This window comes from Spermophilus citellus, assembly GCF_964194105.1.
Source record: "Spermophilus citellus genome assembly, chromosome: 2".
In the NCBI taxonomy this organism is placed as follows: domain Eukaryota; kingdom Metazoa; phylum Chordata; class Mammalia; order Rodentia; family Sciuridae; genus Spermophilus; species Spermophilus citellus.
The window spans coordinates 202,507,076-202,520,964 of record NC_138183.1 but is presented as its reverse complement, the minus strand read 5'-3'; the positions used below and the strand labels follow the sequence as shown (position 1 = coordinate 202,520,964).

The following is a 13,889-nucleotide window of genomic DNA, read 5'->3' as shown; positions in this document are numbered from 1 at the left end:
CCTCCTCTGTGCTCAAAGTATGGCCTCAGGATAGCACAGTGAGAATGTCATCCCTAGAGCTGTGGTAATCACTAAGTGATGAGAGATTGCTGGTGCCTGCTGATCCAACAGGGTGCACCTTAGTTGAGCAGACCCTGAATGGTAAATGGTCAACTCTGAGGCAATTTTGTTTGAAGCAGTCTAGATACCTGTTTAGTAGGGACAAGCCAGGCTCCTGCAGACAGGCTTACCACATCATGGGGCCTCTGAGGTTATTGCTCGGATTCCTAGAACTTTTCCCCAAGTGGCTCCAACTTGGTCCTTTCCTGGAACTAATACTGTAGTATCCCTAGGACCAAAAAGAAAAAAAGGAACTCTGAGCATGCCAAGTTCAAAACTGCCTTATCATCAAGGGCTACACACAGCGTTCTCTCCTCAAAACCCCTTGATGTCCCTGACAATCTGTAGGACATCCTTTAGCATAAATGCTTCCTGTTATGTTGCTTGAGAGGGCACACACTGACCCAAGAACTGGGTCATGTTCATGAGAAACAGTGTCAGATTGAGTATTTTGCATGTTAACTCTCAATTTCTGTGGTAAGCCAATATGCACACACATTGTTTACTCTTTAAATTTGTTCTCTTCCATACCTTACTTCATACCCTTTTTATCCTACTACTTGTCATAAATATGCTCTCTGTGTATGTTTATTGTTCTCTTTTAAATTTCCTGCACCCCCATCCCACTTTCTTGAATGTTTATCTTCTTCCCTATGCCCTGAAAATGTTAGTTTTGGACAGTTGTACATTGTGGTTGTTGGCATCCCTACCCATGCTGAACAGCAGAACTAGCTGCTGCTGACGGCTGTGGTGCACCAGGCACCCAGTTGTACAGTGGGCTGCCTTCCCAAGGGGCAAACTGGGATTGTAAAACAGATGACAAGAGCCAAGTCTGGCTGTCTGTTGACTGCTTCGTATTTACTTTTCTTTTGTCATTATGGATTATTTATAGTCTTCACTTTTATAAATGGACATCATCTTAGTTACACAATTAGTATCTTAAGGATATTCAGAAGTAAGTGTTTTTCCTGTTTTATAAAGAATTTGAGGCTTAGAGGATGTAGGTGACTTGCCCAGGAACACATCTAGAAATTGAGGAACTATTAGGACCCAGATGTCTAGACTCTTGGTCTGATATACAGTTTTTGCCTTATAAGAAAGGACTGAGAGCTGTACTAGGCTTGACTAATGTGTACCTTTCTGTAAAAAAAAAAAAAAAAAAAAAAAAAAAAAGACAGGGAAGCCTATAGACAGTGCCATGGGAAGACATAAAGGAAATGTACATTTTAACTTTTTAAAAATTCGTTAATTTGACACAAACATTAATGTCTACTCAATTTTAGGTTCAGTGCAAAGTGCAGATTATATCAAGATTAACAAGATACCGTCACTACCTTCATGTAGTTTTACTCATAGTCTAGTTAGGAAAACAGGTGAAGGGCTGAGTATGTAGCTCAGTGGTAGAACACTTGCCTAGCTTGCACAAGCCCTGTGTTCAAATTCCCAGTAGTGGGGGAAAAAACAGGAGTAAACAGTATGACATAGTAAAGTGTTATACATACCATAATAGATATTTTTTCCAGGCATAGTGGAGATATCTAAAATTGGCCACCTCCACCTGGGTGAGGGAGTAGGATGGGAAAAAGCTAGGAGTTTGATGTGTCTGAGGGTGGGATACAGGATCTGTGTGGAGAGAAACAGTGTGAGATGATGAAGGTAGGCTCATGCCTTGTCAGGCATGCCAGTGAACTTTCACTTTATTCTGCAGATAGTGGGGAGTTTCAAACATAATCAGCTTTACATTTTAGAAAGATGTCAGAAGATGAGAGGATAGTCCAGAACAGGTGCTGTACTGAAGGGAGAGAGGGAATTTAAGAGACTGTTTTAATAGTTCTGGTGAAAGATAAGCTCTGAACTAAGGAAGTAGTAATGGTAATGGAGTTGGTGAGGAGGGGACAGATCTGAAAGATGTCAAGAAGCAGAACTGATAGGATTTGGTCATCAAAAAGGTTAGTGTGTTGGGGGAGGTGTTTGGATCCAGATGCTTGGAAGAGGGAAGAAAAGCCTTGACCTCTTCTCTCCTCTAATGAATGAGTTGACAGTACATAACACCAGTAAAGCTAGGGGCCAAGGAAGCACAGAACAGCCCAGGGATGAGACCATGTGAGATGATAGCTGGGTCAAGTGGATGGCAAAGAGAATGCTTTACAGTCAAGGCAAACCCTTTTAGGTGAGCATTGGATTCCTACCTCCCACCCGCCCGCCGACCATTACTCCTGTACTTGTATCCTCTGTGTGCTGCACTGACAGTGGTTCTGTCTTATTGCATATCATTCAAAAATGCTGTAATATCTCCTAACCCAAATGCTTCCACATTCCAGCTACCATCTCATTTTCTTGTTCCCTTTCTTAGGAAAACTGAATTGTCTGAACTCTCCTCCACTTCTATTTCTGTTCCCTCTTCTACTTCTTGTCCTTCCATTTTCTTGAATTCCTTCCAGTTAGGCTTTCCTTCCTACATCTCCCATATCCTCTCTTATCAAGATCACAGTGACTGCCATGTTGCCAAATCAAATGACCATTTCTCATACTTTCTCTCACTTGACTGTTGGCAGATGTGACTCAGTTAATCCCTCCCTATTTCTTGAAGTTCTCAGGATATCACTCTTCATGGTTTTTCTCTTTCCTCACCAAATGCCCTTCTTTGCTAGTTTCCTCCTCATCCTGACCTCAAACACTAGAAAGAAATCCCAGGATTCAGTCCTTGGACTTCTTTGGCGATGTTTATACTTTAGATGACCTTCTCTGGTCAGATAATCTAAAATAAATATCTGTATATTACTAATCACTCCCAAATTGAATTGAATAATATGAATTCCATTTTACCCAGTGCTCAGGCCCAAAATCTTGTGTCATCCTTGACTTCATCCCTCACTCCCCTCATCTAGCTCATCAGAGAATCCTGTTGACCAAGCTCTCAAAATAGATCCCTCTCTACTGCTACCATTGTAATCTGAGCCATCATAATGACCTTGTCTGGATTGTTGCAGTAGCCTTCTAATTAGCCTCCATCCTCACACCTCTATACACCATTCTCTGATGTGAAGTCAGGTCACATCACTCCTTTCCACATCCCTTTAGGAGCTTCCTTCTACTTTTAAGTACAAGCCCAAGTCTTATCAGTGGCCCCTGGTGTCTTCTATGAGAGGCCTTGGTGCCTCTCTGACTAATCTCCAGCCTGCTGCTCTTCTCTTATTTCACACTGGCCTCCTTGTTGCCCTTGGAATACAGTAAGTATCTCATTGTCTCAACCTGTATGCTCTTTCTGTCTTGAACATTATTTCCCTGGGTTAACACATTGCTTCCTTCCTTTTGGTTATGTTTACATGTTCCCCTGGCAAAGGGCCTTCCATGATCTTCCTGTATAAAGCAGAAACTCATCCCCACTATGAATCTCATCCTATCCTTCTCTCTCTCTCTCTTTCTTCTCTCCCTTCCTTTTCTTTCTTTCCCTATCTCCCCTCCCTCTCTTTCTCTTTTATTTTTTCCTTCTTTCTTTTCCTTCTTTCACAAGGTCTCTCTGTATTGCCCCTGGTGTCCTTAAGCTTGTAATTCTCCTGTCTCAGCCTCCAGAGTAGCTAGAATTATAGGCATACACCACCACACCCAGCTCTCCTTTATTCTTTTTTTTTTTTTTTTAAAGAGAGAGTGAGAGAGGAGAGAGAGTGAGAGAAAGAGAGAGAGAATTTTTAATATTTATTTTTTAGTTCTCGGCGGACACAACATCTTTGTTGGTATGTGGTGCTGAGGATCGAACCCGGGCCGCACGCATGCCAGGCGAGCGCGCTACCGCTTGAGCCACATCCCCAGCTCCTCCTTTATTCTTTATTGGCCTCATAACTGACAGAATTGCTTTGCTTACTAATCACTCTAAAATGAAGCAATGCTGTGTTTGTCTACCAAAATGTAAACTATAGAAAAAGAGACTTTATATTTTTACTCTTTGCTGATCCTTAATGCCAAGAATGGTACCTAGAATGTGCTTGGTGCACAATGTAGATTGATCATATGGGTGAGGAGCCAAGGTGCATCTCAAGGCTGGTGCAGCTGACACTGTGGTCTGGGTGATAGGTATCTTCCTTTGTTCCCATATTCAGTGAAGGTTATCAAGGAGCTGTCCCTAGAGCTCTGAAGAAAGGAAGCTAGATTTTCTGTCAGTAGTGGAGTGGAGACCAGACATAAAAGTAGTGTTTGCTCAGATGGTTGGCTTCTTGACACTGCTTGGATCTAGGCACTGCCATTCTGCTGGCCACTATTTCCTCTTGCCCAGCAAGGGGAGAATTATCTTACATTCATTTACAATATCAAGTTGAGGACTAAGAAACAATTAGAGAGAATGAAACTGAAGCCCAAGAATGAACAATCTCTCATTCATTCCAACATGTGCTATATGCCCTATAAACTCATTGTCACAAAGAACCAGCATCCTGACACCTGTCTCTTTTAAGCCTCCCTGCTCTAGGTGACAGATTCTTCTGAACTCTTCCCTAACCTGGGAACAGAGACTGATGGACACAATTTATCTCACCTCCAAATGAGAATAACTAAAGTCAAGTCCTTTTTTGGAATGTAACCACTCATTTCACTCATTTGCTTAGGAGGATGGACTGAAGATTTTTTTTTTTTTGTACTAGGGATTGAATCCAGAGGCACTTAACCACTGAGCCACATCCACAGCCCTACCCTCATTAAAAAAAATAAATAAATTTTGAGGCAGGGTCTCACCAAGTTGCTTAGGGCCTTGTTGAGTTGCTTAAGCTGGCTTTGAACTCATGATCCTCCTGCTTTAGCCTCCCAAGTCACTGGGATTATAGGCATGCACCACTGCACCTGGCTAGGACTGATGGATATACATGAGCAAGCAGTGACAGCAGCTTGGCTCAGGGGCAGCTGGCTGCTGTCTTTTGGATGGCATGGCACTCTGGAGTCCAGCTTTGAAAGCCATGGTGTCATGATCAGGTAGGTCTTTGCAAGGTGCAGTGTTTGTCAAATCCTACATATTTTACATCTATGGTTCCATAAAATAAATGAGACCTAAAGTTTGTGTCAGATCTCCTAAGGCTGGAGCCTGGTGTACTGTCCTGCTCCAGTTAACCCTAGTGGGGGCTGAGGCTTGCTGCATCTACACATCCTCACTGGACAGTCTCTTTGGCATTGGCTTGGCTGGGCTCTGAATTTCTCTCATCTGTGCCCATATACATGTAGGATAGCTCTTGTTTAACTTGCCCTTTTAAAAACAACTTAAGCATGTTGAGGTTTCCTGTTGATTGGGGGCAGCCAGAGGCTATGACCCAAGAGGGAATTCTTGGCCAGTGCCTAACTCACCCGAGCTCCAGTTTTCTGTACATGAACAAGCGGTGACAGCAGCTTGGCTCAGGAGCAGCTGGCTGCCGTCTTGTGGATAGCATGGCATTCTGGAGTCCAGCTTTGAAAGCCATGGTGTTATGATCAGGTAGGTCTTTACAAGGTGCAGTGTTGGCCAAATCCTGCTATCTTTGAACAAAACCTATTCAGAAAGAGTTCCTTAATTTGACAATGATTTCTATAGTAGACAGAAAGATGCGTGTAGAAGTTTGCTCATGGTTCTCTTCAATAAGCTCATTTACCTTTATCTTTTCCTTTTTTTGTTCATTCGCTAAGCACTTTCTACATACTGACTATGTGTCCCTTGACCTAGAAAAAATAGTCTAGCAGGGAAGACAAAAGTGTTCCCTGATACTTAAAAATGCTACATTCTAGCCTGGGGTGTGCCCAGTGCTAGGGGTTTCTGTTGAGCCATATTTGAAGGCCCAGTGGTTCACAAAGATGACAGAGGCTACTTGGTTCATATCTGTCATCCCAGAGGCTTGGGAGATTGAGGCAGGAAGATCACAAGTTGGGGGCCAGCCTCAGCAATTTAGCAAGACCCTGTCTCAAAATAAAAAATAAAATAAGCTGGGAATGTGGCTCAGTAGTTAAGTGTCTCTGGTTTTGTACTTAAAAAAAAAAAGACGCTAGAGGCTACTGCTTATTCATTATTAGAGAGGCAGCATAACGTAGTGTAAGGTTATATCCTATCTTCCCTTACCAACTAAGTGACCTTGGATGAGATATTTAACATATCTTAGTGTCTTTGATTTGTACTATGAAGTTAATGTAGTAACACATAATAATAACCTTATAAAACTTACATGAAGATTAAATAAGTTAATATGTGTAAAACCATTGAGAACTGTTTTTAGTATTTGCTAAGGTCTATATATGGATTTGGAGCTGGAAGATAGCTGAGGCTTATTGGATGTGATGCCACTTTTGTAGGATGGAGCTATCTAAGGAGTTGTGTCCCTTCTCCATTGGTCTCCTGATTGAGAGGGCAAAGAGGACTCTTTCTTGAGGATTTTTTTTTAACTTTGTTCTGGTCCTTGGGGAATCCTAGTTCCTGTTAGGACCCAAGTGAGGAAGTAGGATTTTGTGTTCAGTAGCATAGGTGTAGGAGAGAGGGGATTAATAGTTCAGGGAAAGATCAAAGTATGTATTTGGGTTACTTCAGGAAATAGTGTGTGCTGAAGCTGCCTTGTACCAGCTCACAGGAGTTGATCACTCTACATGCTGCCCTCTCACTCTATATTTAATGGTATCACATTAGTAGCTGAGGAATAGTAGGAATATTTATACTGTAGAAATTTGTTAGCCATTTAATAGTGTATCACTGATCTCACTGACCTCTTGTTGGCAGATACAGTTTCTTGGGATTTCTAGTCTGTCATAGAACAGGCTTCTGCTCCTCACATTATGTGGGGTCTCTGGGGGCAAGTTGGGCAAAGAGGCCCATTGAGTTTGGCTTGATGTGGCTTAGGAGCTATTTCTCTCCTTGAGGACATCCTTGAAGGTGCATTGCTTGAACAGAGTGCTTTTGACTTTGAGAGTTCTACAGGAAAGAGATGCTGGGTTCTCTAAGAATAAAACATGATACCTCTGTTTTTTAACCTACTCACTAATTTTTTTTTTTTTTTTTTACCTTTTTTTGCTCCTAGGTCTCAGTCAGTCTCTCCACCTCCAGTTCTGTCCCCACCAAGGAGTCCCATCTATCCCTTCAGTGATAGTGAAACCTCAGCCTGCAGGTACCCTACTCATTCCAGGTCCCGAGTGCTTCTCAAGGACTGGCACCGCTGTGATTCTTCACTCCGAGATCCTCAAGATCCTTCCCCAGATACTTCTCCACCCATCTGTCCTATCAAGGCCACTAGCTCGAATTATTTGGACAGAAGCCCTTCAGTGTGCAAAAGAGAGAACCAAAAGGAGAATGTCCAGTGTGCGGCCCAGGATATAGAGGGAGTAGCTGCTTGCCTCCCCCTTGCCCAGAGCACCCCATTCCTAGGGCCAGCACTTGGCTCACGGAGTGTCTTGCTGACCCGCACTGGCACCCGTGCCCACAGCCTGGGCATCCGGGAGAAGATTTCAGCATGGGAAGGTCGCCGAGAGGCTTCGCCCAGGATGAGCCTCTGTGGAGAGAAGCGGGAGGCCTCTGGGGGTGAGTGGGTAGTCAGTGAGGGCTGCCCCAGCGTGGGCTGCCCCAGTGTGGTGCCATCCCCCTGCAGCTCAGAAAAGACTTTTGATTTCAAGGGCCTCCGGAGGATGAGCAGGACCTTTTCTGAGTGTTCCTACCCTGAGACCGAGGAAGAGGCAGAGACACTCCCTGTCCGGGACTCTTTATACCGGCTGGAGAAGCGGCCAGGCCGGAGTGAGCCCAGTGCCTTCCTCAAGGGGCATGGCAGCAGGAAAGAAAGCTCAGCAGTGCTGAGCCGGATCCAGAAAATTGAACAGGCCCTGAAGGAGCAGCCAGGCCGGGGGCTTCCCCAGCTCCCCAGCAGCTGCTACAGTGTAGATCGTGGGAGAAGGAAGACAGGAACCTTGGACACCTTGGAGGAACCAACAGGGAGCGCAAGTGTGAGCGCTGGCACCTGGGCAGCAGGAGTGCCTGGAGTTGGGGGGGAGGCGGGCCTGCCCCTGGAGAGGGAAGGCAGTGGTTCCTTGAAGCCAGGGACCCCTGGAAATAATCCTAACTCCCAGCTGCTGCCATCAAAGAGCTCCCCTGATCCCGCTGTGAACCCTGTCCCCAAACCCAAGCGCACCTTTGAATATGAGGCTGACAAGAACCCCAAGAGTAAGCCAAGCAATGGTCTACCTCCTTCGCCCACACCTGCTGCTCCACCCCCCTTGCCCTCCACCCCAGCCCCACCAGTCACCCGGAGACTGAAGAAGGACATGCGTGGTCATCGCAAGTCCCAGAGCAGGTAACATGCCCTTCCTTGTGTCTTATAGTGGGACATAGTGGCTTTCTTTTAAATGAAGGATGCAAAAGCAGATTGTAGTGTGGAGTGCTTCCTAGACTCTGAAGCACTGAATAACCATTAGTTTGGTGGTTGTTGTAGTGAAAAATGCGATTGTTTCTCTTTTCTCATAGGATATGTGCATGAGCGTGGGAAGATGAAGATACTTCTTCCCATTTCTATGTTTTGCAGATGTTGGCTGGGTTTGGCCTTTAGGGTAGAGCTGGGCTGTTTCCTGAGCCCAACTGAAACTCCTTAATCCTTCATGGGAAGATCAGAGCCATCATATTCTTAGGTCAAGCAGGTGGTCCCTTGAGGAGACTGGTAGGGTCTCAGCCTCACTATTACCTGAAGTGCCAGCACTGGAAACTTTTCTAGTGAAGCATTATCTGAATATTGCATTCTCTCCTGAGGGCCTCCTAGCCATATGGAAACTCTGGGCCTGTTTCAAGAGAGGATTCTTAGATCTTGAAAGGGAAGACCGATGGAGGAGAGAAAGATGAGAAACTAATGGAAAAAGGAGTGAAAAAAAATTTTTTTTCACATTCTTCTTGGCTAAGTCCAAGAACTACCTATTCTCAGTTTCTTATTGGTTTCCCAGTTAGCCTTTCTGACCCTGGACTACCAGGGCCCACAGTGACTTGGGAGCTGGAGCTGCTGGAGTTGGTTAAAATTGACAGGCATCTGTTCTCTGAAGGTTGGGAGCCAGCTTCCTTTGGAAGAGTTTTTCTCCTCCCCCCCCACTGCCTTTCTCAATTAGCTCAAAGACAGATGGACATTCAGGTTTGTTTCATTTCTGGAGATTCTTCAGTCTGTTCCCATACCTTGGGCTTCATCCACCATATCCCATCTCATGTTAAATTTTCCTGCCATGTGTGTAGAGGATGAATCACAAAGGTTCAGACCCCTGAGCCAGAACACCCTATGGCTAAGGTTAATCCCATGTTTTGGCCCACCCCAGAATACTCAGTTGCTCTTTAATTCTTTACCAGCCTGCCAGGATTGTTTGCTTTGTCCTTATTCATCCATTTCTACAAACACCCATCCAGAGCTTTCTGTGCACCAAGCCTTGTGCTGGTTAAAGATACACAGAAGCAAATAACATGGTTCTTCCATTCACAGACTTCATGGACTAGTGAACAGATAAATTGTAGACACTGTGAGGTGTTCCATGACCCATGTCAGCACAGGACTCTGCAAATACCCAGAGGCAGGTAACTTAAACTGGGGAGTGAGGGGAAGCCCCTCAAAGACAGAATTGCTAACCTAAAATTAGAAGCAGTTAACTAGGTAACAAGAGGGAATGGAGAAGAGTTCATTTATATGTAATATATATATAAATATCACATACACTTTATATGGTAGAGTTACTTCATATAAGAATTTAGTAAATGAAATCTTTGCTCTTGGAAAAAAGAGAAACAGTTTTAAAAGTGTAAGCTGTTCTGTTTGTCTTACCACAAGGTGAACGTATTCCTCTGAGGAGAATGAACTGGTAAGTTTGTACCTCTTAGCCAGGTGTGATTCTTATATACTTTTTAATAATTTCAAATTATTTATTTATTTATTTATTTATTTATTTATTTATTTATTTATTTATTTATTGGTGGTGCTGGGGATTGAACCCAGGGCCAAGGCAAGCACTTTACCAACTGAGCTATATCCCTAGCCCCCCTACTTTTTCATTTTTTTAAAAATGCAGGTCTGCTGGTATTTGACCAAAGAAAAAGAAATCTGTTTAAAAAAATCAGGAAGAACTGACTATATTTGTCTTAATGAGAGACAATATGTGAGGGTCTTCAATATAGTACCTTTCTGAGAGATTCTCAAGGATAACTTGACAGAACATGATTTGTGTCCCATTCATGGACTCGAGAGAACTGCTTGCCTAAGATTGATGCTTTTCTGCTGTATGTGCCAGCGGATACTTGGTCTTACATCAACATTTGGGAACCACTACACTCAGCTGTTGGATATTTAACTAGTCAAGAATTTCTGATCCAGACACAGAAATTTGGGAGTCATCAAGGTATGAATGTTAGATAGGGTGTTGGCCCATGGATATTTACCCCTAGTAAGTGCAGATGGGGGTGGGGAAAGAGTCCTGAATACAGAATTCTGACAGATCCTGGCATTTAAAAGGCAAGTGAAAGAGTATCCTTCACAAGAGCCTGAAAAATAACTGCCAGAGAGGTAGCTGAAAACTGGGAGGCAGTGCATCATAGGGGCAAAGGAAGAGAGTGCCAGTGTAGAAGGTTCTATTGTGTTGAGCGTGGAAGAGGGGCCAGGCCAGCCAACAACACAATGTGGTCTTTAGGACATTTTCAGTCATTGATTTGCTTCCTAGGATTCTTAGTAGTTGTTTGGTAAACAAGAGAGAAAAGGATGTCATTGGAAGAGGGAGGTTTTCATGGGAGGGATTCCTCCTCAGGAGCCCGCTGGGACTTGCCTTGAAGAGGGACAGGATACATCTGGGGTCCCAACTTAGATGAGGGGAGAGGCGTAAGGAGTGCTGTGGGCTCAGGGCATCTTAGGGACTGATAAGCAGTGGTTGAAATTCCACAGTAGAGGGACAGTAACCTAGGGGTGGAAAGGAACAGGCAGCTACCTGGAGAGAAGTTTGTAGATTGTCCTCCTAGCTCTACCTCAGAGGAGTTTGATTTGTTTTGAGGGTTTAGTCCTTGCTATTTCAACAAACCAGCCCATGCCAACCAGTCACTCCAATCTCCTTATTTGTAAAATGGCACAGTACCTGTCAGAACAATTATGAAGGTTAATGAGATAATATGTATAAAGGTGCATTTGATGCAGTACTTGACACCAACAAACAAATGTGAGTAGTGTCTAGAGGCCTCCCTGCCAAAAATGAGCTGTCGCCTATTCTCCAGACTTCCCTGATGCTCCGAGCTACATTCCTCTGACCTCATCCCAAATATCCTGTATCATCAGTGGTCCTCAGAGGGGCCTCTCCTACCTCTGTGTGATGTATAGCATGCTGTGGTAACCATTACCTGATGTTGGTGTTATTAGGGATGAGGCATATTGCAGGCACCCGCACTGGAACCCTTTACACCATACCTTCTCATTTGCATGGAAAGTTTGGATCCACCTTAATGCTTTTTTTCGGTAGCTGGTTTTCTGAGGAGAGCCTCTAGTTTTTGTTGTCTGTGGCCATTTCCCAACGAGGCAGCAGAGATCTGGCTCAGTGGGAATGACTTTTGCTCTTATTATTCACAGAAAATCCTTTGAGTTTGAGGATGCATCCAGTCTCCAGTCCCTATACCCCTCTTCTCCCACTGAGAATGGTACTGAGAGCCAACCCAAGTTTGGATCCAAAAGCACTTTAGAAGAGAATGCCTATGAAGATATTGTGGGTAAGCAGTGGAAGATATGGTGGGCTGGGCCATCTCTGGGGTATGCAAAAGAATAGGAAACAGGAGATCCTCACAGGTTTGCCTGTGGGCAGATGTGTTCTTATCTTGGAGAATGCCTCCTTGAAATGGGCATCAGAGGAAGTACCTTAGCAAGATAGAGCAGCTGAGTGACTAAAGCCTAACCCTAGAGTGAACTGAAATCCAAAAGGCCTTTGAGATCACATGAAGGAAAAAATGAATCATTCCTTTCTTTTACTTTTGAGACATGAGAGCCCAACAGGCACTCTTCTTAGCTGTGTGTCCTTAAGTAAATCACTTAACTGTTGTGAGGGCTCTGTTTTTCTCTTTTAAAGTGATCGTGATGTGATATGAACCACCATAAAAATAGTAACAGTAATAATACTTTTTAAGGTTTTTGTTAGAATTAAATGAGCTAAGAATAAGACACTGGCAGATTCAGTGTCTGGTGAGGGCCTGCTTCCTGATTCAAAGACATCTGTCATCTCCCATGTGACTGAAGGGGTGGGGGAGTTCTCTGGCGTCCCTTTTATAAGGTCACAAATCCCATTCATGAAGTTTCTGTCCTCTTGACCTAATTACCTCCTAAAGACCCCACCTACCAGTGCTAATTAGGGATTAGGTTTCACCATATGCATTTTCAGGGGGCACAGACATTGTTTTTAGTATAAGCTAACAAATTTCATAGCCCTAGATTCATAGATGCTTTTAGAAGACATCAGACTTTTAGGTTATAGATAAAGTATTATTTATGACACAGCAGGCAGCATGAGCTTACTGTTCCCCTGGGCCCCCTTGCTCACAAGTCTTATGCGGCAGTATAGTGGAGGCCCACGTAGAAGCTCCATACTGTGTCCCAGCTGAAAAACCCGAGAACCTAGTCTTGGTAAAGCCTAGTCTTCTCAGGGGCTACCAGCAAACCTGCCAACCTTTGCCTACAAGGAAACATTACCATTCCTGATCAGGAAATAAATCTCCTTCTCCTCAGAAGAGAGAAAAATATCTCCATTTTCCAAGACTGTTTGCTGTATAAACATCCTGGAAAATATAGTCCAGAACTGTCCTTTGCTCAGAAGAAGGGCAGAAATGCAATACTCCATGGAAAATTGTTTCCAACAAGTGGAAGAACATGGTGTTGGCAAACTTGAGTGCAAAGGTCAACAAAAAATAGATGGTCTAAGCTGAGTTGAGTTCATTTTTGGCATTCATTTTAATTCTGATCTCATCCTCTTCAGTGGGGGGCTTTGATTCTGCTTAAATAAAGTGTGTGTCTTAGTGTAGGTCAGTGAAGGGGAGGTAAGTGGTGTGCTTGCTTGCTTCTGCCCTCAGAACCTTTTTTTCTTTTTCTTTTTGACTAGGGATGGAAGTCAGGGACACTTTTACCACTGAACTCCATCCCCAGTCCTTTTTTAAACATTTTTTTTTTTCGAGATAGGGTCTCACTAATTGTTGAGGGTCTTGCTAAGATGCTGAGACTGGCCTTGAACTTACAATCCTCTTGCCTCAGCCTTGGAGTCACTGGGATTACAGGCATGCACCACCATGTCTTTGGTTTGGAAACTGGAGAGCATAGTCTTAGAATTTACACATTAGAGAAAGAGTGAACCCTCCAAATTTTCAGAATATGGGAATCTTGTGAAGAGATGACCATTTGGTTGGTCATTTGATCAGAGCCATCACTTTCATAGTTTTCTCCTTACATCTTGCTAGACTAGCATTTCTGGGGAGATTAGCAGCCATGCTCCGACCCAGATTATCCAGGAATGATGCATATAGTATGTAGCCATGCAGTACTGGACCATAGTAGGAAGACTGTAGGAGTGAGAGCCCTAAAACAACCGAACAGTTTTGGGAGGGAGGACTTTTCCCTTTCTTTGGGGGAAATGACAGCTTTGTACCCATGATCACCCAGAGCTGAGGTAGGGCTATGGGGATCAGAGCCAAAGATTCAGAAATGAGATGAACTGTTACGGAAGATGTCCCAATCCCAACTCTACTTCATACAGCCCTTTCCCCTAGCTCTAGTTCATCTTTGCCCTGGGGCTGAGGGAAAGCTTCTGGGGACTTCAGTGGAATGCAAGCTAGGGAC

General features: G+C 44.0%; 1 protein-coding gene across 10 annotated transcripts in view; it reads left to right on the top strand.

Annotated features, from left to right (window-relative positions):
• DENND2B (DENN domain containing 2B) overlaps positions 1-13,889 on the top strand; it is a 154,407-nt gene that overhangs the window by 113,020 nt on the left and 27,498 nt on the right. For 9 of the 10 annotated variants that reach the window (XM_081263942.1, XM_081263941.1, XM_081263940.1 and 6 more), the window contains 2 exons: positions 7,113-8,372; positions 11,646-11,782. In XM_081263942.1, coding sequence (XP_081120068.1) covers positions 7,113-8,372; positions 11,646-11,782 — 1,397 coding nt within the window. Of the gene's footprint in view, positions 1-7,112; positions 8,373-11,645; positions 11,783-13,889 lie in introns of those variants that run through there. The other variant, XM_081263937.1, reaches the window with a different exon arrangement.